This window comes from Zosterops lateralis (genome assembly GCF_965231275.1).
Source record: "Zosterops lateralis genome assembly, chromosome: 7".
Taxonomy (NCBI): Eukaryota; Metazoa; Chordata; class Aves; order Passeriformes; family Zosteropidae; genus Zosterops; species Zosterops lateralis.
In genome coordinates, this window is record NC_139767.1 from 34,968,807 (window position 1) to 34,996,217 (window position 27,411).

Below are 27,411 nucleotides of genomic sequence, written 5' to 3' on the forward strand. Positions count from 1 at the left end.
TTAGCGATTATGTGGCATGGTAGATTTTCGTCCCTTCTGAGAAGATTCAGAGATCAGGTATTTGTGTTTAGCAGTTGGAAAAAAATACTGTTTTCCCTGTTAATACACTCAAACAGGCTTTCTATTTATGTAACACTGAAAGGGTGTTTCTATACTGCAGACAGTGGGTTAACATCAGCTGTCCAGTGTCACCATGTATCTTGACACTTATTCACTTGCATTAAAGTAATTAAGATAATTTAAATAACATCCGATATTAATTGTCATCTGTGGTTTGCTTGATAGGGAAAGAGAGTTACCAGAATAATGCTCAGTGGTGCAGTAACAAGGATACCTTTTTCTTGGGAGAAAAGAGAGGAATCACTGACAGCGCTGTTGGAACGTCTGGTTAGCGTTACTGAACGTGCATATTCAACAAATTATTCCCAATAATCAGATATTAGTGATGGGTCTTTCCTCCACGTGTGTGTGCAGTGTTTAGGAAATTATTTTATACCGGGCAGAAGTCACAGAAAAAGGAACAACCCAAACCCATAAATCTTTTGATGACACAGCATTTGGGTTTGTTCACTTACCACCTGTGAGGCCAGGCAATGTGCAGAGGTCTTTGCTGATAGTCCAGTCCACTCAAGATATTAGAGAGGTTAAAAGTCAGACGTTGCTTATCTTCCCCTTGACAAGGATTCGTACTTTCTGGTGCTTCAGCCTGGACTGGGGCTGATGGTGGGGAGGGCAGCCCCTCGTGCTGTGTGGTGCAGAGTCCAGGCTGGGGCTCACGAAGTCCAGACTCAGGATGTGCATCACTGGTTTTCATTACAGCTCTGCTCTCCTGCTGGCCAGGCAGCCCCTCTGGCTGATAAGCATCTCCATTCCTTTTAACACCAATTACCTTCTCCAAACGGGCAAGTTTATGCTCTGGCATGAACCTGGGAGGAAAAAGAACAACAACAAAACAATTCTGTATTGTGTTTATGCTGGATTAAAGTTTCACCTGACAACTAATTAAGTAATGGCAAATTAGGAGGTCAAATATAGTTGATATTTTACATCCATCTAAATGACAACAGGAATTCAGGAAGATACACTTTATTTTAGTGAATATGGCACCTGTGAAATAAAACAATGCATTCCCTAATGACACATGCATCAACAGGGAGAATAAAACTATTTACCAGCTAAAATAAATTAATGCAAACACCTCGGGAAGAAAGAGGGCAACTCTGCCAGAAAAGTCTTGGTAGTACCTCTAAGACTGGCAGCAATCCTTTCTCCTAGTTGTAGAGGCCTTCTTGTTCTTTACAACTATCTGAAAGGAGAATGGAGCTGAGTGGGGATCAAACTCTCCTCCCAAGGAACAGCAACAGGACAAGAGGACACGGCCTCAAGCTGTGCCAGGGGAGGTTCAGGTTGGATATCAGGAAGAATTTCTTCATGGAAAGGATTGTTAACCATTAGAATGGATTGCCCAAGGAAGTGGTGAAGTCACTGTCCCTGAAGGTGCTCAATAAATGACTGGATGTGGCACTTCAGGCCGTGGTCTGGTTGATAAGGTGATGATTGGTCAAAGGCTGGATTTGATGACCTCAGAGATCTTTTCCAACCTTATTAATTCTGTTATTTCTGTATTGACCAACTGAAAACAGTAATTACAATTTACAAAGAAGACCCCAGACCTGGGAGACAGGACTGAGTTATACATCCATTCACAGAATAAAACCACTGTGGTTTTTTATGGGTGTGAGTAGTGAACACTAAGATGAGGAAACTCAGGCAGGGCTACTCATGACCCTCCTGAGGTGCCACAGGCAGTATCAGACACCACTGGCTCTTCCACCTGATGTCCATGCTGCAGAAACCCGTTCCCAACAGCAGGATGCATTTGCACAGCTACATGGAGGCAACAGAAGTCATATTTTGCAATACACGAAATTTAACATTTTAAGGAGATCCAGTTTTACTATTTGAATTAAAGTAGTGAAGAATTACGGACCTTTCCCAGGCAACACTTGAGTGAAGCTCCTTCAATCAACCATGACCCCTCTAAAATAACGTGGGTAGGACTCCAAGCAAGGCCACCACAGGTTCCTCAGTCTAAAGAGCTGCCTGTACCTCAAGTTAATTTACCCACATATTATTTACTCATATGCCTTTCAGTGTGATTATGGTTCTCCCAGATAAGTAGAGACATTTAAATTTTTCATTTCCTTTTAATTTCCAAATGTTTACAGACTGTAGCTTGTTCATTAAACCATTTACTAAAACCTACACTTGCTCCACTTTATCAACCTCCTCCACAGTTCTTCAGAGTTTTACTCCATCACAGCTCCTTTCTGGGCTGAGAACAAACCACTCCCTTCCTTCTCTGTCAAAACAAATATTCCTGAAAATGAGGATCATTCACCTCACTCCGCACCTCACTCTTTAAATGTAAACAGACACTTTTTCTTCAAAATCACTACTGAAATGCCAACACACACAGACTGTGTGAGCTTTACTGCACTTGTGCTCTTGACTAATCGCTTTGAGGATTTTCCTTCAAACCCCTAAATCTCCTTTCCCAAGTCACTACGCTGTGTAACTACTCCATGTAATGTGTATTCTTTGATTTGGCTCGCTGTTCCTTGGCATATAATTTTTGTTTTATCTGCAATAAGCTGCATTTTCAAGCCACTGTCTAAACCACCTTTGAGATCTGCCTTTCTTCCTACCGCTCACCATCACTTTTTGGCTGCTCTGGAGATACAACCAGAAAAAGTTCAGTCACATTAAAAATCCTCATCCAAATCCATTACTTATGTTACAAATGTGTTGAGTTCCCAGATAAGCCTGAATTAAGCCATTCCCATCTCACCACCTTAGCCAGCTTCAGATTCTCTGAATTTAGAAGTTCAAATTTGCCAAGACTGAATTCTGTACACAGAGTCCTACAATCAAGGAATGGTTTGGGTTGGAAGGGACATTAAAAACATCTCATTCCAAGCCCCCTGCAATGGGCAGGGACACCTCCCACTATCCCAGGCTGCTCCAAGCCCTGTCCAACCCCACCCTGGACACTTTCAGGGATCCAGGAGCAGACACAGCTTCTCTGGGCAATCTCTGCCAGGGCCTCCCCACCCTCACAGAAAACAATTCCTTCCCAATATCCCATCTAACCCTGCCTTCTGTCCGTGCTAAGCCATTTCCTGTGTCCTGTCCCTCCATCCCTTGTCCAAAGTCCCTCTCTAGCTCTCCTGGAGGTCTTTTAGGTACAGTAAAGGGCTCTGAGGTCTCCATGGAGCCTTCTCTTCTCCAGGCTGCACAATCCAATTCCCTCAGCCTTTGGTCATAGACCAAAAACTGGCTGCTGGTGGCTCCTCTGAAGCTCAGACATTTTGTCAGGATGTACTTTTAAATATTTACACATGGGAAAAGCTGAAGGAGAAACAGGTTAAGGCATTTTTCCTAAACTACCAAGTTCTGACTGCATTGAAAGGACTGATTTACCAACCCAAATTTAACTAAGATATTTTTTTAAATTGCTGCTGTTAAGACAAATTGCTTGAGGTGTGAGAGGTCAGGCTACCTGGGCAGGCTGTATCCCCCTGCCTGTCTTTAATCTCCTGGCCAGCCATCCACTCACTGCACCATTTCTGTTTCTGAACAGGTTTCCTCCTTAGTTTTCAACCCTTATAAATCTGATCTGTCATTGCAGAATTCCTAATAATACTAGATAAAACTCTGCCGATTACTCTCTGGAATATACTCTTTAATATCTTTTATTTAAGACATGTGTGTGCAATCAATTCCATGGTATTTACTTGTATTACACACACAGTATTCATCATCTTGACAATTTTTAAAAGTTTTAGAACACCATTTCACTTAACAGTTTAAAAAAAAAAAAAAAAGAGAGAGGGAGAGATTTATTTGATGGTTAACTTTGGAACAAGTTATCTGCATTAACTTCCATTGTTTTGGCATAAAGTAGTTCTGTATATTTTACTAACAACAGTGGAGACATGATAAAAGATGTAGGCAGAGAGCCATAAACAGCTCTTGCTGCAATCCATGGTGTTCGTGGAAAGGCATTAATTTTTGGACTTTGATTGGAAGACGCCTCTGTGCTCAGCCACTTGGATTTTGCTAAATACAACAACGAATAAAACCTTGTACCTGAGGAGAACAATTTCTACGGCGGAAAGTCTGCTGTAAATCATGTGTAGTATAAACTTGTCCACATGATTGGAATGATATAATGGATATTGGAGTCCCTAACCACCAGCTAATGTTCTTTATGACACTTAAATAAATGACCTGAAAATAAACTAATAACAACACAAAGTCATCTAAACCTGTTCATGTGCATTTCCCAGAAGCATGCTGGGAAAAAGACAATGTCTAGTTAGTGCATTTTTTGTGTTTACGTTTTCTCCAGCACATTTTTGCTCCTCCAGACTCACATTAATTCTTCTTTTCTGCCACCTTCCAGAGATAGCTCTCCATCCAGTACTTGCCCAGATCTCAGTGATTTAAAACATCAAGAGCAGGACTTCTTTACCACCATGATGGTTATGGAGAAACAAGGCTGGAGCAGGAGCAGACACAGCCTTGAAAGACTAGCTGTAAGAAAGAATGTTTTAGATTTTTATATTTTTTTTATCATGAAGGTGGTGAGAGCATAAAGAATCTGTGGCTGCCCCATCCCTGGAAGTGTCCAAGGCCAGGTTGGACAGAGCTTGGAGCAACCTGGGATAGTGGAATTTCATTCCATCCCACGGCAAGAGGTGGAATGAAATGATCTTTAAAGTCCTTTCTAAGCCAAACTACTCCATGATTCTATAAAACCACCTAGACAGCTACCACAGCAGAGAAGTGGGATTTCATTTTCAAGAAAGAAAACACCATTTTTCTCAGTCTTAGTTACAAAACACACCAGCCACACAAGAAAAATGCCACAACATTCTATTTTAAATATAGGAGAAGCTTTGGAATATTATTACTAACTTGTTGCAGTGAACTCTTGCACATGTGGAACTTTTCAGAAAAAGAATTATCATCAAAGCTTACAAATATTAACACTTTCAACAGATTCCACAAGGTACTGTCCCTTATATTTAAAAAAACATGGAAAATGTTTTACTTTCATGCATAACTCATATATATTTAAACACTGAAGGTTCAGAACAAACAGTGAGGACTTAGATAGCTAATTTTAGTATGGCAACTTGTTTTCAGATTTCTTTCATTTATTCAAATTTTTGAGGCTCTCCAACACATTGAACAGTCAATTTTAAAACTTCATGAAGGCTCTACAAAGAGTAAGCCTTGAAAACTTTCCCTTTTGGCATACTGGGTCTAGATGTTTGGTTAAAAAGATGGGTTAAATATTAAACTAAGTTCATATGTAATAAAAATTCAATATCCTGAAATTCAGAGTTTCAGTCTAAATATTTGCTACTGTGAGTAACAGATTTTTTAACTCACAACCTATATATTATATATTTTCTTTTCATTTATGCCATGAAACCACGCTCTGAAGAAATCCATGTACTTTTCCTTGAAGCAGACACATGTTTTTCCCCACACATATTTCTTTTCTGTAATATGTTGCCATGTTCCACCGTATGTGTTTATTCACCACACTTTATTTGCCCTAATGAAAAGTTATTTATGGGTATTGGTTTCCTTTCCATGGCACCAAGAGTCACTTTGTGCACCATTTTATTAAAAACAACAACAAAAAAGGATGGAAGGGCCATGATGTCACTGCTCAATGAATAGAAACCACATTAGAAAGAAGAACTGGAGTGCTGGTTTAGGTTAGACCAAATTATACAACTGCCTCAAGAGATTGCAAGGATGGATGGAATAAATAAATAAAATTTTAAAAAGTAATAAAAATTGGCCCTTCTATATATGTAGTTACATTTGGGTGCAAAGTTAGAGTTCTGAAATTGCAATGGATTTTTTTTTTTTTTAAATATTGCAATTAAAACGTTTAAAAATAATAGAAATATGGAATGGTCTGAGTGGGAAGGGACTTTAAGGATTATCCCATTCCAACCCTCCTGCCGTGGGCAGGGACTCCTTCCACTAGACCAGGTTGCTCCAAGCCATGCACACCCTATTACTGACCAAGCACTGCACAAATACCAAAGTTGTTTCTTCAAAACTTGAGAATTTTGCTGATTCTATTCTAAGAAATAGAGTAAAAAAAAAAAATGAAAGCAGATAATTGTGTGGCAAACTGGAACAGACAGCAACTCCATTAGTATATACTTATTTCTATATAAAACCATACATTTATATTTTTATCTTTAATATTATCAATCATTTGATAACAGTAAAACTGATGCTGTTTATATTTAGATACTTCTCAAACAGAAATTACAAAACTGGGAGAACAGTCATAATTAATTTTCAATTATTTTTTTCTCTGCAACTACTGTCACATTTTGCCCTACAACACATGAAATGTTGCTGAGTGTGGTCAGGTGTCCTGAAGCTGTACTACAGTTCAAACCCAAAAGCTTGAAAGAAGATCCCCAATATTCAGGGAATTCGATATTAGGGTTTATTGAAGTTGTCGGATACTTTCGGGGATCTAATTTCACTTTCTGATCTTCAGCAGTGGCTGTAATTCTTCATTCAGAAGAGGGAAGAGATTACTTGTCAGCAGTAATCTCTAACACAGATAATGCCATATAAATATTAGGGGCTTATAAGCATGGACAAGGATTAGGAGCAAAGAGAGAGAACAGAAAGAAAACTGAACAGAGCCAAGATTAAGCACTGGGAAGGGCATCGCAAAAGAAAATCCAAGGTCTGCGGCTCAGCTTGTCTTCCCACAGCAGAATGTGCCTTTTCCTGGGTACAATAAGCATGGTTTACACTGATTTCCCTGCTTGAGAACTGCAGGATGTAGAAATATGAAATTTCATTTGAGGTGTGATTATTGTCTTCTCTTTTCCATGACTGAGGAGAAACTCAGGGAACCACTGAGGTTGGAAGGCTCCTCCAGCTCAATTTTAACTCTCACCAAAGGTCAAGAATTAAGTCTTCACATATAAAATAAATTAAATATTAAAGATGCTAAAGAACAACAGTATGGGAGGAGCTAAAGCTGATTAGGACATTTTATTTTTCTGGCCAGAGAGAAGAATTGGTGTGTAACCTAGATAACAGATAAAACAGGGAGGGACATCACAAGGTCTGACTTATTTCTGACAGAATAGCCAAAATAATGCTGTCTTAGCAACAAATTAGCTGAATGCAACAAGCCTGACACTCCAGTGGATGCCTGATTAGCAGGCAGGATCCAAAGCTGGTCCTGGAGAAGAGGCTGGACCTGGACCAACCACGGGCAGTTGGCTTGGACTCAACTTGGTCCATCCGGGTGGCGAAGGAAGATGAGGTAAGTAAGAGAGATACCAATAGTAAAGAGAGAAGGCCAACAGGATAAGGCTCTTTCCTCCAACTGCAACTTCCACCTATTTTTCCAAATAATTTCTGAATGAAATTCCTCCATATCCAACATCCACATTTGACACTGTCAAAAATTCCCACTTCCGATTAACGTTTATATTTTTTCCCAATCTTTTTAATTCACTAACACACCCATTTTTTTTATGCTCTAAGATATCATATCTGTAGGTCAGCCTAAGGAGGATGCTCAAACTGACCTCTTAGCCTTCCCCTCAGCATTACATTTGAATTTCTAACATTAAGATCCCTGCACCAGGTGTACTCTAAAACGCAGAGGATTTTAACAAAAGTGTTCTTCAACTCTTATTCATAGAACACAGAAAGGCTTGAAAGAGACCTCAAAGACAAGTTCCAACTCCTTGTCATGGGCAGAGACACCTTCCACTAGACCAGGCTGCTCCAGCCCGGCCTTGGACACTTCCAGGGATGGGGCAGGCACAGCTTTTCAGGGCAGCCAGTGGCAATGTGTCAAAAATTATTCCCCAAAATCCATGCAGAACACTAGCCTGCAATGAAACAGAAAAAGTGAAAGGCAAAGTTCTCTTTGATATCAAATGAGACTGGGTTTGACCCTAAATATATTATTTCTGAGTTCACATCTTCAATTCTCTGAAATTCTTTAACACTGACTACAAGAATCTGTGCGATTATAATTTCCGTGCCCATCATTCTCCAGAAATGGAATGATGATAATTTAAGAGCTCCTCAGAAAGATGGTAATGAACTAAAATACATATTTTATAGTGCAGGTGAAAATAACTTACGTGTTTTTTTTGTTCAAGATATGAATACATAGATTAATTCATGGTTCAGAAAAAAAGTAATTTTCTCTATAATTAAACACTATGACCATGTAGATCTGCTGCACCGACACCACAAAGTAACTTTTGGAGCCCTAAGAGTCCTTTTGATAACAACTTCTGGAAAAGTTTAGAAATTGTTGACTTAAGTTCTGCTTCTGTAGATGTTCAAAAGAATGAATTGCACTATGGGGAAAAAAAGTTAGGCTTCTGAGAATTGCAAAGTTTTTAAGGCTCTTTAGAATTCTAAAGGATTGGTCATGTCCATTAGTGTTTCCTTAAAGAGAAATAAAAACTAGCTGAGCTCTCAAGTGCTTATTTAGAGAAAGCAAATTTCATGAAGAGTTCTACCCAATACATACACCTCTCTTGCTAAACACAACTGGAAATGGGTGTTTGAAAACTGATATCACACCTGAATTTTTCTTTTTTTCTTTTAATGAAACTAAATCCAGGATTCTATAACATATAATTTCCTGTTTTTTGGAAATAATTCTAATCAGGATACAGAGGATGAATGTCCCCTTTAACCAGGCTGCCTTGCAACATGGACAATGCAGAAGGGAGTGCTATCATAACACTTCAATAGTTAAGTGACTTTATGAGAAAAATACTTCCAAATGTTTCCTAAAACCTTCCAAACCGCACCAAAGAACATTATCGTAATATTATGTTTCCCCATGGCCTCCGATGTTTAGGCTTGCTATTCACGAAATGATACTTGGATGAAAAATACAAGTTTATGTAATGTATAAATTGTTCCTAGAAGTAAAGTTGCCTTTAAAATTACTCTGTATAGATGTCAGATATTTTACATTTTCAATAGCCTTTCTGTATTAATTGGAGAAATGGCCTGCTGGCGCTTTGGGCAGCACGGGAATAATCTGTATTTCAGAACTGAGCAGTCACCCTGTGATCTTACTCCGAGCAAACACTGAAAACAATAACTGTCCTAACCGATTACATATCATGTTACCCTTAATAGATATCCATACTTCTTGCACAGTATACATAATCCATATAAACTGTACACCATATATCAATACCATATTCCAGCGAATCCACCATCAAAGAGCTCGTTTATAGTAGGTTTTCATTTGACTCAGGGTTGTAACGTTCTGTGCAATCATAAGCAAACCATTTCAGGGATTTTGTCAGCAAGCTGCTTTTTGACAGATTATTGGCAGTACATATTGGCAGCAAACTAGTGCAACTAAGCCCTTCTTATAACTTACAGGTAAATAATGATTTTAATAAATTTATGTAAAATGTTCCACTTGGTTACATCTGGTTTTGATAATTCACTCGCCTGCGCAAATGCAAATTTCTGTGTGTTTCTCAGGAAAACACATACTTCACCTGAACTATTAAAAGTTTTCTCAGGTACCCCACAAAATAAATAAGCAATGAAGCCTGCTTTCACATGAAGGTTTAACTGAAAAAAGCTAGGGAAAACTAATTAAGAATAATAATTGTATGCACACCAAAATTTAAACCACGCTTTGTCAATAATACAATATTCAAATAGTAAGAAAAATGTGGGTTTTGCCTGTTGTGGAGCTATCCCTGCCACAGGATATTCAAATTGGATGGGCCAGTAAACTGGCTCTGGCCCTCAGGACCTGCTAATGCAGAGACTTTGACCTCCATTTGAAAATGTGTTACTATATTAATTGGCATTTTGCTTTTGCACTACAACTGAAGTTTAAATGTGCAGCATTTGTATCTCAACCAGGCAGTGTGGACTAGAGGAAATTCCAAGTTCTAATCCCAGCTTTGACAGTAGGTCCCAATCTCACTCATTGTTCAAACGCCAGAAGTCTCCAGTTTTGCTCTGAAAGGATCAAGTTGTTGTCAAAAAGCTCTAAAAATATTAATACTACTAGTAGCAGTGTCATTACAGGGGGAAAAACCCCACAAAACCTTTGGACTCCCTTCTGATATAAATCAGGATGACAGTGATGCTGATCTATGACCCGTGATCATCTGGATTTCAGCATCTGGGTGCCAGAAGAATCCCTGGGGAGCCACAGCCCCTGGAAGTTCTGTAAAACACTGATGGCCCATCACTGAGCTACCTGTGATACTAAAAACTGCACACCAACTGCCCATGCCCACTCTGTTTGTGGATACATTTCCAAGTTATATTAAGTAACTGCTTTGAATGGGGCCTGTAATGAACGTGCTTAATGAATTAATTATCCATCAGATTTTACTTGTGCACAGTTCAACTTAGAATTTGCTGGTATTAAGTGTTTATTCACTCATGGATTCAGCAGTTTAGGATTTTGTAAGTCTTGGCAACGTGGTTAAACCCCCCTCAAAAAATTCTTGTTGAGATCTATTGGACACGCTGCTACAACTTGATGTTGCTATAGTGGACTTGCTTTTAATTTGATCTGTTTCAAGGATTCAGTATCCCTCCAGCACGTTGGAAACCTAAGGGCATATATTTGTATTGTTTAAAGGCAGGAAATTCTGTGAACTGAAATGAGAACATATCCCTTTTGCCTTTATGGACTTTTGTTATTTTCTTTTCCTTTTGGGGTTTTTGGAAACAAAACCAGTGAAAGCTGAAAGTTTGAACAATAGAAAATTACTTTCAAGGGGGGAAAAAAAAGTACAATACCAAGTATACTTTTATAACTTTATTCATACACTTTGTATATATGTAAATTGCACTTATCCAAGCATCAGAAAATACTATTCACAGCAGGGCCTTATATTGCAGCAGGATCATACTGGTTTTGTCATAAAAGACTGTGGACTTTGCTGTTTTATTCCTTTACTACCTTGTATTAACTTGTACCCCACTGACTTCATGACAGAGCTGACTTGTTTCATGCTAACCACAGAACTAGGACAATCACATTCCTATTGCAGGGAGGGAAACAACCAATCTTTGAAGCTTTTTAACTCCTTGGCCAAAGAGTCCCACAACCTTTCCTCTAACTCATGCAAAAGAAGTAGGTCTGAATTCTGGGACAGGAAATGAGAATTGGTGGAAGATGAACAGGGACATTTAACCTGCTCAAATTAAGAGTTGGACAGATATTGCCTTTTAGGACAACTACAGCAGCAAACTTTCCTACATTAGTTCTGTACTGCCTAGGGAAGGACTGGAGGCAGAGTAGCTGCATTAGCATGGAGACCTGATCCCAGCAGGATGCCTCAATCCCAGTGCAGTGCTGCACAAACACATCCTCCCCTGCTTCTGGTGCTCAAACCAGCTCAGTATCTTTATTGCACACAATGAATTACACTTTATAAGAAGAAGGTTACAGGTTATAGCCACGGTTATGGCTCTCTGGAACACTCCTGCCTTGTGACAGAGTGCAGAGAGTCAAGTAAGTCTGAAAAAAAAAAAAAAAACAAACTTGCTGGAGGACAGCTCATGTGCCATAAGCTCAAGTGCAGTCATTTCAGCAAGAGCCTGAACATTTCCCCAGCAGTGCTCCTCACACTGACTGCTCCTATCACACCAGCTTAGCAGCTAAATATAAATTAGAGAGGGATGCAAAGCTTCAGAGAGACATTTGACACCCAAGACTCAGCTTGGCCACTGGATCTGTCCTAGCTAGTGTTTCTTCACTTGTTAATCCCTCTTCCTGTGCAGCAGCAATTATGACATTGGTGAACTGCAGGACTTGGGTTTATTTGCTTTCATTTGGCACAGCACTTCGTGCCCAGCTCTTCTGCTCTGGGAGGTTACAACAGCTAAAGCAGGGATCACAATGAGACACAATCAGTCATCAAAATAAACAGCTCAGCTGCTTCAGCAGAGTCAAAGAGAAGAATGAATCTTACTAAGAGATTTGAAAGAGCACAAGGAAGTGGCTTTACTGTAAGTGCCTGCAATAATGACTTCTAAAGAAACGTTCCTGACCATCAACCATGGGAAATAAAGAGCTGAAGGATGCTCATGTTCATCCATGGACCATCTGACTCTAACACAAACTGAAGGGATCCAGAACTACCAGGTGTAACCCTTCTGTGCTCTTTCCTGCAGATGTAGGTGATGAAGAGCAATGCTTGGCTACCACCTAGACATCACAGGGCCCATCACCTCCCTGCTGGAAAAAGCAGGGATCCTGTACCAAGCACCTATGAAAACCACCATTACTGCAACTGTTCTTCCCCCTCAAACATCCTCTCTCATTCAGCCTACACTAATTCAACAGTTTTGCCCAAGTACACCAAGAACAACTAACTTTATACTTTGAAACACTGCAGTATACGGATGTTTAAATCATACACTCAACATGCATATGCACAACCAACCAGAAGCCAATAGTTTACAGGTCCTGTATACCTTCTTTTAAATTCTTCTGAAATGGTAGTTAAAGATTCTTAGGGCAAAAATGACGACTAAGTTCATGAACTGCACAGAAAATTGGCTGTGACACCACTTATTAAAAGTTATGACAACTAGAAGGTCCAACTAATAGGAGCAGATGCACTGTTTGCTAGGCTCTGGCTGCAGACAGTATTTTTGGTGCCGAGATCAAAAGAACAAGGTGTTCATATAAATGGCATTTTATTTTGATCCTATTATTCTATATGAGCTCGAAAAGAGATCAAAGGAAAAAGCACCCAGGTTCCACTATTAACACTTAACATAACTCCAGCTGGAAAATCTTTTCCAGATTGTTAGTGCAATTTAAAGCCCAGCACGTTTTTGTTGCTCTGTTAGGTTAATACACCTGAAGGCATGGGTTTGATTCCTTGACCACCTTTTCCATTGTGGAAAATTGCTTCTATTACATATAATTTCAGTTATTTTCATTTTTATGGCAGCAAACACACCCTAAGCATTGGGGAATGCCCTGGTCTGGGTTGCACTCTCTGTCCTGGAGAGCCAGGCTGCCCTGAAGTGGTGACAATATATTACAGACTGTGCACGACAGTCAGGAAATTCAACACCATTGGAGTGAAGTACTAAAGTGTGGTTCAGCCCGTGCCAAAGCATACCAGCTTCCACTCAGAATGTAAACAAACCTAATGGGCCTTTCAAATATCTAAAAGTTCCTCCTGATAGCTGGCAAGAATTAATGTGCTTTAATACGTTGTATTGCTTATTATGACATTATCCAGGACTACTACTATTAATTAATGGTTCTATTGCTGCTTTTAGCAGCCAGCAGTGTTGCATAAAGAAAAAATAATAATATATTGTATTTCCTACAAAGCTGAAGTATGTTAACAAATTTTAATATTCATGCTTTGAATGGAAGCTTCTCATTGATGATTCAGTAATCTAGGCCAGATATTTCAGCATTTTATTTCCATTGAATTTCTTTGACTTCTAAGACTGCAGAAATCTACTAATACACAGGTATCATTTATCAGACTAACTTTAGAAAAATCATCAATCAAGGGGAAAAAAAGTGCATATGTCCTTCCCTGCCATACCACCCCCTCCTCACTTGCTATTAAAGTGCTTGTGTTAAAAAGTCATTCCAAAGTTTATTTTAAATGCCAAAAAGTGGGCACTAATCCCACAGGAGCTGGCTCGGCTATGGCCCACCATCTTGAACACATTCATTTTATCCAAATCTGTTCCAAGGAGGGGGTTTTAGGTGGTTGTTTTGGAGTTGAGCTTTATTTTTGTTATTATTTTTGACTTAATAACAGCAGATTGTCAGAGACGAGGAGATGGAAATGAGTTTGGGAACTTGCACAGTCAGTATTAAATACCCACAGGTGAGCTGTGGCCTGGAGTGAACACGACAATTATGGGTAAAATGAGATAAAAATGTGTCATGCACAGTCAGAACATGTTCATGTTACACACAGCAGCCAGCTGGCTATAAATCCAAGAAGTAAGCTGGAAAGCTTTGGAGTTTAAATGAATGAACACAGATATAAAGGGAAGAACGGTGGTTTGTCGCCATATGAATGGCTTTTAACTGAAAAGACTGGATTGCTTTCACAAGGGTTTGCCAAAACAGCAACCTTGTTGAGATGAGGGAAAGAATAAGTATGATGATTGGGACGTTCCATATATTTATATTCTCTATTTTGTTTTGAAGCAGAGTAGTCTGATTCAGCATGCCTGAACAATTATGACGTGGCTTTACATACAGGTGTTCCAGTGAATAGGGACACAAGTTCTTTGACAATACCTCTGCAGCTGATGATCCACAAAAAGGATTAGTCTATTAGGTCATTCCAGATTCAAATCACATGAGCTGAGCTGTGAGAAGAACAGGACTATTTTTCTTTCCACATTTCTAGCTCGAAGTAATTGTAGGCTATAGCCTTCTTTATTCTGCATGACCATCACTGAACCTATGGTCAGCAACCCCACCTGTGCACAGATCCACCAGACCTGAGGGTGCTAAACCAACAGCCTCCTGGCAGCCCCAGAGGATAAGAAAGGCCTTTCTGAGATCTTCATATCTTTTCATTAAATAAATCTGACTAACAGAACCTCCTGGATCACAGACCCAAGAAATACCCTAGCCAGTTTTCATAAATGGATGAGCCTGACTGACTTGGGGTGGTCCTGTGCAGAGCCAGGAGTTGGACTTCAATGACCCTTGTGGGTTTTTCCAATTCAGGATATTATTCTGCGACTTTATAGAAGTCTAAGTATCCCATTTAAACATTTTGGGATCTTTGCAAGATAAACTCTTGCTCTTTCTCCACCTAAGGCAGATGTAATTCCCTTATGAAACCAGAAAACAGAGCTCTTGCTCTTACTAAACTCATACTCCAGCATGAGCTAACCTTTAAAGGCATAAAGTAACTTCACACTCATCATCTCTGTTCATATTAATTTATATGTTATATAAATTAAATATGGAAATATATATATACGTTTTTACAAAATTTTTCTGATGTTTAAAAGTGGCTGTAAGCCCCTGGGTTTGATGTACTCACTGTTGACAGAATCAGATGCAAACTGTAGAAGGCTGATAACAGCTTTGCTCCCCAAAACCTTTCTCCTGTGTCTCTGAGCTGACCAAATGGGAACTGAGAGGGGAAAGAACAAAGATTTGCTGTTCTTTACAGTCACGCAACGAAAGTGTAGGTTAAGCACAGGAAGTATTTGCAGATTCCAGATATTCTGTGGGCCTTTGTTGCTTTTCCTTGCATTCAGATCTAATCTGAGCCCCTGCACAGAGCTGGACTTTCATGTTCTGAGGTCCTTCACTAAAAACCCAACCCACTGTGATACTCAGGGCAAAGTGGACTCAAGAACTTCAGCTCTATGTAGCCATTTATTCATGTTAATGTTAATTAAGGAAAAATGCTTTAACAAGAAGAGAAGGTTTAAAATCATTAAAATAAATAAATTAATAAAGAAATTTAATATATACTCACAGCATAGCAAGCCTACAGACTGGAAAGATGTAGTTCTATCTTTTAGAAAAAGTTTGGAAAGACAGTTTGATGTACTACATCAAATATAACTACATTGTGTGATCTTTAAGCCTCAGGGGTTTAAAAATATTAAGTTTTTATTTTTTGTTCTGATACCAAATATGTCTATACCTCCAACTGATTCAAGTCACCACTAATAACCACCGGGATATTTTTAGGAGGTCCTTCAAACAGAAGGGTAGTATTTTCATAACAATTTTGAACAAGCAATAAATTGTGTTTGGTTCTGTAGCTTCAATCAAGCATCAATTTTGGATTATTTGTCTGAAGTCAGAATTCTTAAAATACGCCTTTTTTTAAAAAAAAAAAGAAGCAATTTCTGGGGGAAAAAACATCCTCTCCACAATTTGAGTGCAATCAGCTCTTCTCACACAACTGGCTCTGATTTGAAGGTAAGGCTCATGATCAGATATATTTAAGGAGGGCTGTATAATTCAAGAGGTGCTGCACCCCAGTATTTTCACATGAATAAGAATAAAGAACATTGTTTTACTTTAATTATGCAACTGTAACACCTTTGACTCTCACAACCATGTTTGTACTAATATCATTCTGCCTTTTGCAGGAGAAAGGCTCATAGCAGGATGGGCAACTCAAATTTGTCAATCAGTGAGACCTGGCACTGAAAATAATTAGAAATATGAATAGGCAAATATCTGGCTGTCAGATATTCAAAAGAATTTTATGCCAGAAAAGTGTTAGAGAATTTTCAGCTCTCACAAGAGCATCCAGCTAATTCTTGATGGATCATCAGTACCTTTGGATGATTTCTGGATGCAGATTCCTCCTTTTCCTTTACTGTTGTATGTGAAGAAAAGAGAAGATGGAACTCTCACCAGAAAATGAGAAAAATATTAACCTCCAAGTCCCTCAGATTTTGGTAAACAGTGAGATCACTGGAAATCTTAGCTTCTGCATATGAATTAGAGGAGAATAATGGGACTGAGCAAAAAGTCATGGACTATGTTCATCAATATGTGCCTTTTATGTAAACTAGATTGTTAATTGAAAACCCATTTTCAGAGTCTCTTAAGAGGCAATCACCTTAAAATTAATCAAAGTCCTGTTTTGTTGTTGTTCTTTTTAATAAGGTTTGTGCTCCTTTGGATGCTCAGAAAATTGCTTGGAACAGAGACTGGAGCCAGAGGCTTTGGGGTTGGTGTGTCAGAGCCTATTTTTCTGGGGCTGGGGAGGCTAAAAAAAGGGGAACCTCCTGGCTCTGCACAACTCCCTGCCAGGAGGGGGCTGCAAGGTGGGGGTCAGGCTCTGCCCCCAAACAAAAAATGAAAGGATGAAAGGTGTTGTGCCAGGGGAGGTTTGGGTTGGAGATTTGGGAAAATTTCTTCACTGAAAGGAGCTCACCAGTCACTGCAGTAGGTCACAGTCCCCAAAACAAGAGAATTTCAGCTCCCTTTTCTGTCTGGTCATCACCATGCCTTTAGTTTTCAACCATTTCTTTTCCCATTTACCCAAGGCTTTCCCTGTTTTCCATCTCTAGTAAAGCTCCCTGTGTGAGGCACACAAACAAAGTCTTCATGTACGATTTTGGGTGGTTTTGTTGTTTGGTTTTTTTATTTAATATACCTCTCCTTAAAATATTCCTTAACTTTCTTCCTAGCAGTGCCTAGCAGTGACTCGTTAAAAAAATAACCTCATAGTAGTAACACAGTGATAGATATTAAAAGTGAAAATTTGCCATTATTTTGCACTCAAACAGCCTGAACACATCTTCAAACAGCACAGAGAGGAAAGGGCTGTATTTGTCTGCAGATGTATTTTCTTAACATTTTTTTCATCACTTTACTTCAGCAAGAATGACCAGCTTAAATTTTTCAGTGTCTTCAAGGACCTTATTTCATGAATTTGTATAAAAGGCAGAAAAGTATATATAAATGTTTTAAAAGCAGCCAGGAGTTTTTGTGGAAACAGTGCCATTAGATTTAAAATCCCAAGCACTCAAATTACTTCTGACACATTTGATCTGAGCCACTTTTGAATTTGCACCTATAAACAATAAAAAAAACACTGGTTCTGACGGAGACTGATTATTTCCTTTGCAATATTTTACCACAGAGAAGTTATTCTCTCTTTCCCCCAGATCTGACAACCATTCAAAAACCCTGGGTTTGTTGCACACTAAACTAGAAATACGATCTCTACTTGGAAACTCCCCTCAAAAAATAGTTTCTTCTGTCAATTCTCAGTAACTGCCTTCAATAACAAGCGTGACTATTGAACTCTGAAAGTATCAATGTTCAGTCATCTTCCTGAGCTCACACATCACAGCTGCAGGGAATAAAGATGCTGAAAGACCGCGATCTCTCCCCATCGTCGGGATGTTTATCATAACCCTTTGTGATGTTTAACTGGCACTGCTTTCTCCTCCTGCACTTCCAAAGGGATGAATCACAGACTCAGTTCTTCCAGGAACCAAGCACTTGAGCTGTTCTCTGCACTTCCTTCAGCTCCTCCTCAACTGCAGCCAGCCCTTTGATTGACCCCACCTTTCGTAAATGTTTAGCTGGAGAGTCTCAGCTCAAATGTGTATGAAGCCTCCTGGGAATGACTAACCAACACCTCAAACCCAGATTTATAACAGAGAACTTCCCAGAGCCTCCCACGGCCAGTGGGAGTTGTTCAGAGGGAAGAAGAGTCACTGTGGGAAGCCAAATTTCTTCACTTTCTTATTCAATAATAATACAACATGTTTTCTGTAGACTGCTCTGAGTTATACACAGGATGTTAAGAACAAATTAATGCAAACTTAGAGGGTATAGTCTATATCAGGTACCTCTCATTATAATTAACTGTTAATTTTAAGTTACAACTTGCAGAAAATTAAATAAGCAACCCCAAAAAGAGGCCTTGAGTTCCCTAAATTTATACTCAGATGCTTAAAGTGGAAACTGTCAGAATTCGCTTCCTAAGTTAACTTCATCAAGGGAAAAAACAAACAAACAAAAAAAGACCAAAAATTGGAAATTCAGTGTCTGGGAGTCAACAGGAATACAGAATTTTCTGAATCAGTGGAAAGGGCTGAAGTTACATCTAAGGAAAATGCTGCAAATTAAAGAATCCTCAAACAAGACAAAGAATTCTCAAAACTTTGGAGTATTTTTCTGGAATTTCCAAACCATGGTTGGTCTCAATGATCTTATAGGGCTTTTCCAAGCTAAACGACTCTGTGATTCACCCATCCAATCTGTGACATCAGTTAGAAGTGGCTTCAGTGCCAGCACCAAGTACCATCATCTAATGGCCAAGAGATGCAGGAAGTCTCCTTGTTCCTCCACCTCCAGTCCCGATTTTTCACCTACTGCTTTTTCAGCAGTCCCTTGGCTTCTCTGTCCCAAAAAGTTGATTATTTTGCCCAAATGCCAGGACCAGTGCTACCTGATCTACTTTTGTGGCTTCCTGATTTTACTGCAGCACAACCAACAGGACAGTAAAATATATTTTTTACAAAGCAACATTAAAAAAATCCATTTTTTTCCTAATAAAAGGTTTATCTTAGGTATAGTGATTACAAAAAGTAATAGATACTATTTTTAATGTTCTGGGAATGCAGACCTTTAACTCAAAATAGTCCCAGAATTATTTGCCATTAACTATCTAATACAATTCAGAACCCATGTCTAACTTGGAAATTTGGTACTTTTATCTTTGAGTTTTACAATATACTAAACAGTCTAAGTACCTTTTCACAGGAAGTAACACAGAGTTATTTGTAGATTCAGTAATGGAACCATCAGGCCAATGGTTTTCCATTTCCGAAGTTCCCAAGTTCTCCTGAAATAATAAAAATTCACCAAGGCAGCAGCAAGAAAGCAAGTGGACCCTTCTCCACGGAGTGTCAACAATAAACAGCAGAATTGTGCTACTCCACCGGAATGTTCCAAACCTAAATTGAATGGCAGCATGATTGCTGTGGTTCCAGTTATGTTAATTAGGTTGGATTCATGGTTCATTGAGGCTGCAATTATGCTGCAAAGAAGTGCTGCAAGCATCCCATCCTCCTGCAGTCTGCTGAGTGTGCTCCCAATTCCTCTTGGGGCAAAATAGACTTTCTGAAGGGATTTATACACTGGAGTCACATTTGCACTTAGACCACATGCTTGGTGGAGATGCAATTAGATGACCACGTTTTGCAACTTTCCTCTTTTTCAGATTTAATAGGAAAAACAGCTCTCCAAGTTCCTTGGCCGTTTTTTAAGCATGCTTTACTTTGCCAATTTGCATACTAAGCATACAAATTATAAGCCTTATTAGCCCCATTTCAACCGTAGGGTAAGTGAAGAAGGGGAAGAGTTTTGCCCAAAGTTATGCAGCTCTTCAGTGGAAAGAGAACTGAAATAGCTCCCATCTCCTTACAGTTAATGGCTGGACTTGAAGATCCTGGAAGGCTTTTCCAAACTAAATGTTTCTATGTTTTTTTTAATGACATTTCCTGACTTACAACTGTGGCTAGGAGAGCCCTCACACACCAAAATGCAAAACCTTCTGCTGGAAAAGTGATTTAAAAGAGAGGGGCAAATGGGCATCATAGTCTCAAATAACTGAGAGAAGACACAGGATGAGCCAAATTTGTCAGCTTGTAATGAGAAGGAAATAGTTTAACATGATAGCAGTTCCTTCCCTGGATGGGAAAGGTGTGCTGGCCCTCAAACAGGAGTTTTCAAGCTACCTGGTTTTTTGCTGGGTTGAAGAGACACCAAAAGAGGAAGATGATTTTTCAAGCAAGTAATCAGTCTGGGTTTTTTTAAGGAATAGATCTACTTTTAAAATCAGTCTCTTCAGAGAAACACATTTACAGTGCTATTCTTCTCAAAGAAGGATGATGTGGGATCAGGTGTCTAAACTTGTCTTCAAAGAACCAAGTATCCTCAGAGCCTAATTTCCAGCTTCACAATGGACTTAAGCACTTAGAAGTTCAAGTCTCATTAAAAACCAACTATGCTTAAGCCCTATTTTCTTTTTTTCTTTTTTTTTTTAATTTAAGCAGATCTCAAAAAAAACTTGATACCAGCCACTTCAAAGCTGGCTCCCCGAATTCAGGGATGATTGAGTTTCCATAATACAATTATGGTTGGAACGGAGCTGGATTGAAAGCAAGGTTCAACTTTCAAACAAAGTCCCCAAAACAGTTGCAGATGATGTGCATTTCAGCTTTCTGATCCTCAGGTGACACAGGGATGATTGGTATTAGCAAGATACGCATTAGAAACGGAAGGCAATGCCCTAACTGGAAATAACCATCTTTTCCACAGATGGATGGACATCCATAACAATTTAATCTAACGAGACATCGAGCTTACATGCCCATTTGAAAAATCATAATGGCACTTGTCTGGCAGGTTTGTTCCTCGATGCTTCATTCAATGATTTTTCCATTCTTTTGCCTTTTTTTTTTTTTTTTTTTTTTTTTTTTTTTTTTTTTTTTTTCTTAACTGACATTATCACAGCTTTTTTTTTTCCATATTTAATCTACCCACACTTCTCACCCAGGCCACAGCTTCAATTAATACCAATTTGAGCCTTAACACAAGGAATTCATGCATTTACTGAGCTCTGGATCTGTCTTTTAAAATGAGTTTTGCAATGTTCCTAAGATGAGGAACCTAAACCAGTTTGACACTGAAATTGGTCACTAAATACACAGAAATCTAAAAGCACATCAGGAATACTATTGAACAGACACTAAATAATATCAGATTAAGAAATAATTGTACTTTATGTAAGAGCATGATAAGAAATCTGTTTTCTGATATATTATTAGCCCAGTGGATCTGACTTGCAATTTACTCTGCCTACTTAGGCTGGAGTTTAAACACAACACAAAAAACCATGTCAAGTCTCCCAGACAGCAACACTCCAAAAGTTTTATTACTCTCACTTGAAAGCATTACCATGGGTAGGAGAAAAACTAAGTATTAAATACGCCATTAACAGGAAAATTATTTCAAATCAGCGAAGCATGACGAGACCCAAGTATACTGTTTCTCAATTTCTTTTTCCCTAATGTACACTGAGGAGACAGTAAGGTAGTAAATGGCCAGGGTTCAAACACAGGACATAAACTACATGAAATTAGGAATGGCGTAAATCTTAAGAACAGCTCAAAACTCTGAAGAAAATCAGAAAAGAGCCTAATGTGAATTCATTACTGATTTCTCACCAACCTTTTCTTTTCTTTAAAGTAGGCAAAGCTGCTATACTGTTAAATCCTACTAACTTTCAAGTTAAATATTGCTTCTTTTAAAGCTCCACTTACCAAATCTGCTCCCAAACCAAAACCAACAGCTACTTTATTACTTTGTCTCATAAGCCAAGCAGTAAACTAATACTGTAAAACATAAACTGGATATTTTATTTAACTAAAAGATGGTCTAATGCCTAATGAATGCCTGCTGCTTACCAACTGAAAAGTTATGGAATACAATAAAAAACCTTTTTACCAATTCATTAGGCAGGCAGAACTCACCTTGGCACTGCAGGCTAACAACCTGTCCTTAGTGGTGCTCTGTAAGTGCTGGGAGGAAGCACAAATTGGTCCCCAAAGGAAGAGGCAGGCTCAGAAGTGCATTAAGAACCCAGTTCCTAGAGCCCTTCTAACCACAAATACTCCAGTTTTATTAAGTTTAGTCTGACATTTGGGTCCAGTTGACATCATTGGTCAGGTACCAACACCCCCTGACTCCAGCAGAGCAACCCTGACAGCACAGCTTTACCTCCAAGGCTCATCCTCCCTTGACAACACCAAGAATGATTCCTCTATTACCTGCAGTGATTTATGGAAAAGGCTTTGAAACGTCCTGTGCTTCACCATCTCTGCTGAAGGAAGATGGGCCATGGAGGTGATTACATCTTCACACGATAGATCATCCATTACTGACAGCTTTTATATTTCTCAACTTGAAAAAAAACCCCAGCCCTTGTCTACATGTGGATACATAACACATTTGAAATGTGTAAGGCAAATATAAAGACTGAGGGTTTAAACCCTCAGTTTATCAGCTCTACAGGCCCAATTTTGCAATCAACTAAACCTACAGTACATTTTCATCAAGTGCTGCAAATCAGCAAAATATTAAATGAATCTTGAAAAAATGATTATGAATCCACAGTTCTGTTTGACTGTATAATTCTATTTAAGATTAAAATTACTATCATAAAAAGGCCACTTTCTGAATGTAATTCCACAAAAACATCATCACAAAAGCTTTTACTGCTATTTATGTCAGAATGTATTTTAAACAGTTCTAATCATTTACCTTTGTGGACACTTAATTAAAATTACAAAACCAATTTTAATCTGTAGTCCAATTAATATGCAAATATATGCAAATGTGGTAAATCAAGGTGGTGATTAAGTTAAGGACACTCTATTTCATGTCTGCTTTAAGTGTGAAAACAAACAATCTTTTTTGTAATTGTACTGATGGATTGTGATGTTTATAGGGTTAGTATGGGGTACAAATGTTTATGCATCAACATTATGCCAAAACAAAGATTTTATACTCTGGAGTGATTTAGCATCCAGCATACATTCAGATGTAACAAAGTCATTTTGCAGTCATCTTGTGAATTAGAATAAGGTCAAAGCAAAGTTAAATTTCTATGTCATCCATTTGTATGGCTATTTAAAATTCAACAATCACTTTCTGATGTGTTAGGTAAGAGCCAAGAAGTCTCAAGAATGGCATATTATCACCCTTTATCATTTAGTGTTCATAATACACTGGTTTATCTTTGATACTATTACAGAAATAGTTCTCCCATTAAGGTGCAAAGATATTCATCCTTTTTAACCCTTTTTCCTCCACAAGTTCCAATTCTTCAATCTGCAGCCAAAGGTTGCTCTGCCAGCGAGGGTTTCTCTACAGATGTGCACTATATTCACTAAAAATTGGCAAAAAAACCATTTTTGCAGCCACTTTTCACCCCTTCCTTCCCCACACTGCTGGTTTAGACAGGTTGATGCTCCTTCCCATTTGCCCATAGAAAAGTCTGTCTGTTGCTCTTTGTAGGGATAAATCTGAATTCCTCCATTTAGACCAACTACACCCTTGGACTGAACTAACTGATTTCCTCTGCCAAGAAAATAATGATACTGGTAAAAGTAATATTTAATTTTACAGCTTATTTGAGTTCATAAAAGAGCACATCTTTCCCTACATATTCTCGGGAGTTGCCAAAATGTTTGGAAATACATTTAATGCAAAAGGACAACGCTCACCTCATGTCTTACTCAGATATTGGAGTATAAAACCCCACATTATCCCTCTCCTTACAGCTTCATCTCCATTAAATACAATCCAAAAAGAGTTCAAAAAACTTTTCTCTGTTGCTTTTACTCATGTGCTTCATTTCCCTTTTTCTTTTTTGGACGACTATACCTGGAATAGTTCACAAGATTAAGATGAGGTGGTATTAAAATATTTTTTTACTCCAATTATTTTATGCTTCTCTTTTACTATTGTCATAAGACAAGGGAATACAAAATTTAGCTCTGGTCAATAAAGCTTCTTTTAAAAGCCGCAGGTCTCCTAATGAACACAAAATATTTATAAACTATTAAAAATATTTTAGCATTTTTAACAAGGGATATGGACACACAATATTTTTGTAATAACAGACTTCATAAACTTGCATTTGGGATGCAAATCTCAGAATGTACAGCCATTCCTATTATTAGGTTCCTGTGAAAAATAGGACTAACATATTTATGTCTTCTGATCTAATAGACACTAACAAAGCATCACAAAACTCACATGTCAGAGGTGCTCAAAAGATCTTTTAGTATGTAGTTCTGGGCTTAAAATACACAACCAGCTCCTCCTCCATTGCACTGGGCACTCACAAAAGAGCTGCTTTCACCAAAAATGGCAAAGATTTACATTAGGAACTAGAAACAGGAAGGAACTTACAATATCCTCTTCTACCACCAACAGCTCTCCACCATAAACAACCTGTGTCTACTTTCCACCATTTTTTGATGTGTTTTTCAAAGAGGAAAGCAAATTGATCTCCACAGAGAAGAGCAGCAGGAGCAAGGGGATACAGTGGCAGACACAGCCAGTGATGCAGCTGGACCTGACTCCAATAAATGAGAATGGATTTGGGAATTGCAGATGGGTTATGGTGGAGAGACAATGGAAGCTTGGAAGATGAAGATCTCAAGGAAAACTTGCACCCAGTCAGTCCACAAGCCTCTGCATGCTCCAATATTTAATTACACGTCCATAACTGCAATTCCAGCCCCAGCTCTGGAATCAATGGACACGGAGCCACAGAGCAGGGTCTGAGCCAAGGGAAAATCACCCAACAGCTGTGTCCTGCCATGGTGGCCACCTCACCACACAGCTGCATGGCTCTCTGGCTTGGGAAGAGCCATTTCTTAAATCAACTGCACACTGCCTGCCCTGCCTGGATGAAAATCAGCATAATGATCCTCAAGCTACTCCTTGACAGCACAGAGAGTACCGACCTCTGAAAGGCTTTTCTGGGCTCTGAAGGTTTTGTGTTCACACTCCTGGCTGGTTCTTGTGGAGCAGGATGAATAAGACCTTTGCCATGTAGTTAAAGACAGGAGAACAGAGTCACACAGTGCCCAGATTCATTCTCAGCTGAACATGAAGGTTCCGCATTAGCGCCGCCAGAGACACCTCCATCTATTCTTTGAGTCTGAAATCAAACATTGAGGTATCAAACACGCCAGCAGAGTTCACAGAACTGCTGATGCTTCAGCTGGAGCTTATTTTTCAATGGGAGATAAAAGGTGATTCTCTGTACTAGGTATCATCACAGGATAAATTTGTTGTAGCCGACTGCACTAATACAACAGCGCTGCCAACGCGTAGTGAAACTTAATCCCTCTGAAGACACACGAGCTTCTTTTAAGTTCCAAACCTATACCATTGAAAAACATCCTACTACTGTGTGTTCAAGAGTACTTTTCTCATTAGCTGCTCTTCTCATCTCATTCACTATTTGTATCTATTTAAATGAAGCTCTGATTTAAACCAGACCTGTAAATAACTCACTGCTCTTGGTCATTCTCTATTTAACTGCTGAAATTTTGCACAGCCAGTTTTGATACACCCAGATATAAAACATTCTCCTTGCGATGATTCAGACAGTAGTTTTCATACATATTTGAAAACTCAGAAACACCATCTTGCTACAACAACAGAGGGGCATTCCACCTCCAAATGTAGTTCCAGAGGTAAATCACACATGTAAGAAAATCAAAACAAATGCAGCAACATCTCATGGAGGAACAGGAATGCTACGAAGAAAATCTAAATCTCTAAAAGCAACACCTCCATGCAGTTTATCTTTAAAACTCTACTCTGTAAACAATCAAAGTTTTCTTTTAAAAGTTAAAGGTATACAGAAAATTAAAAAAAACAACAGAGAGGGTTTTTTTTTCTTTTTGTCTCCAATGTAAAGCATGCTTGGATCATGCTTCTTCACATTAGAAATTCAGGTCTTGTCTGTCCTAGGAGGATGAATGGTGACTGGGGAGCTGGAGTGAAATGACCACGTTATCACAAGAGAAAAGAATGTGAAAACTGAGTAACTGAGTGCAGAGCTGCTCTTTGGTGAGGTTTATGTTGGGCTTGCTTTATTAACCAGTGTTGATATTGTTCAGCTAATAAATAGGAACAAGTCAGATGACAGATTTGCCTCTTTGTCTCAATACCCCTTACAGTCAAAGTGCAGAAGATGCACACATTGGTCTTCCCTGTGTGTGTCTTGGTGCAAATAGCAGAAACATTTTACAATTTTCAAGATTAAAAAAAGCAGTGAAAATATGAAAAAGAAATAAGTATCATAAACCAAAAAACTTTTCTCTAAGTTTCCTTTAAGCATCACAGGGCAACAGAAATCACAGGCCTTGTGTGAAAAAAAAATCACATTTTTTCTGCTGGCTCTTTTTCAAGTCTCCTCTCACATTTGAGGTACAATCCTCCTGTAAAGAGGATTTTTTGACTGAGTGCCTTAAAAGAGGACCCTCATATACCTATTATTCAATATTGATTTAAATTACTAGGTTTCTTAAGTTTCTGACCTCCTGTATTTTATGATGTATTTAAAACACTTTGACTCTTATGAACCATTTAATTAACTAGATAATAACTGCACATTTGTCCTACTTGCCATTCACCAAAGTTAAGTTTCAACATTACTTCTGAAACTATCCTGCATGCCTGTCATTGACCAGCTTTTATTTCAAGTTACAGAGGGCAAAAGATTGTCCTTGATTATTCCTATAATATTGATGATACCAACATACAGCACTGGAAAAACTGAGGAGCAAATTTGCCATTTTTTAAGTCTATGGATAGTGTTTCAGGGCTGGAAGAAGAATCAGATTCTCAGATAATGTAAGTTGCTATCACTATAGGTTGGTCAGATGAAAATCTGGTGCACAAACCATGGATGCTCAAAGAAACCCTTCAGAAACAATCTCTGTGCCTTCTGCACCCAAATATCTCACAGGGAACAGACCACAATTGTGAGGAAACAGAGATCCCTGAGCTATATAAAAAAATGAAAAATCTCTGTATTCAGCCCATAATTATGCTGTTATTTTGGTTACAAGATTTATGGCACACTTGCTGCCCAACTAAGGCAACTCACAAATGCTGCATCTACTTGGCAATTTGGCTTCATCAATAAAACGGAGTCTCTGTCAGAATCAGATCCTTATTTTTCAGGCTTAAGGAATCCATGTCATAGCTAAAACACTTTC

General features: G+C 38.7%; 1 protein-coding gene across 9 annotated transcripts in view; it reads right to left on the bottom strand.

The window, feature by feature from the left end:
* The window catches only part of GTDC1 (glycosyltransferase like domain containing 1), a 431,567-nt gene that overhangs the window by 158,110 nt on the left and 246,046 nt on the right, over positions 1 to 27,411 (bottom strand). For all 9 annotated transcript variants that reach the window (XR_014590560.1, XM_083865293.1, XM_083865295.1 and 6 more), the window contains one exon: positions 576 to 926. Coding sequence is in view for 8 of the 9 variants with exons in the window: in XM_083865293.1 (XP_083721419.1) it covers positions 576 to 926 (351 nt within the window). In the remaining variant the exon portion in view is untranslated. The remainder of the gene's footprint in view (positions 1 to 575; positions 927 to 27,411) is intronic.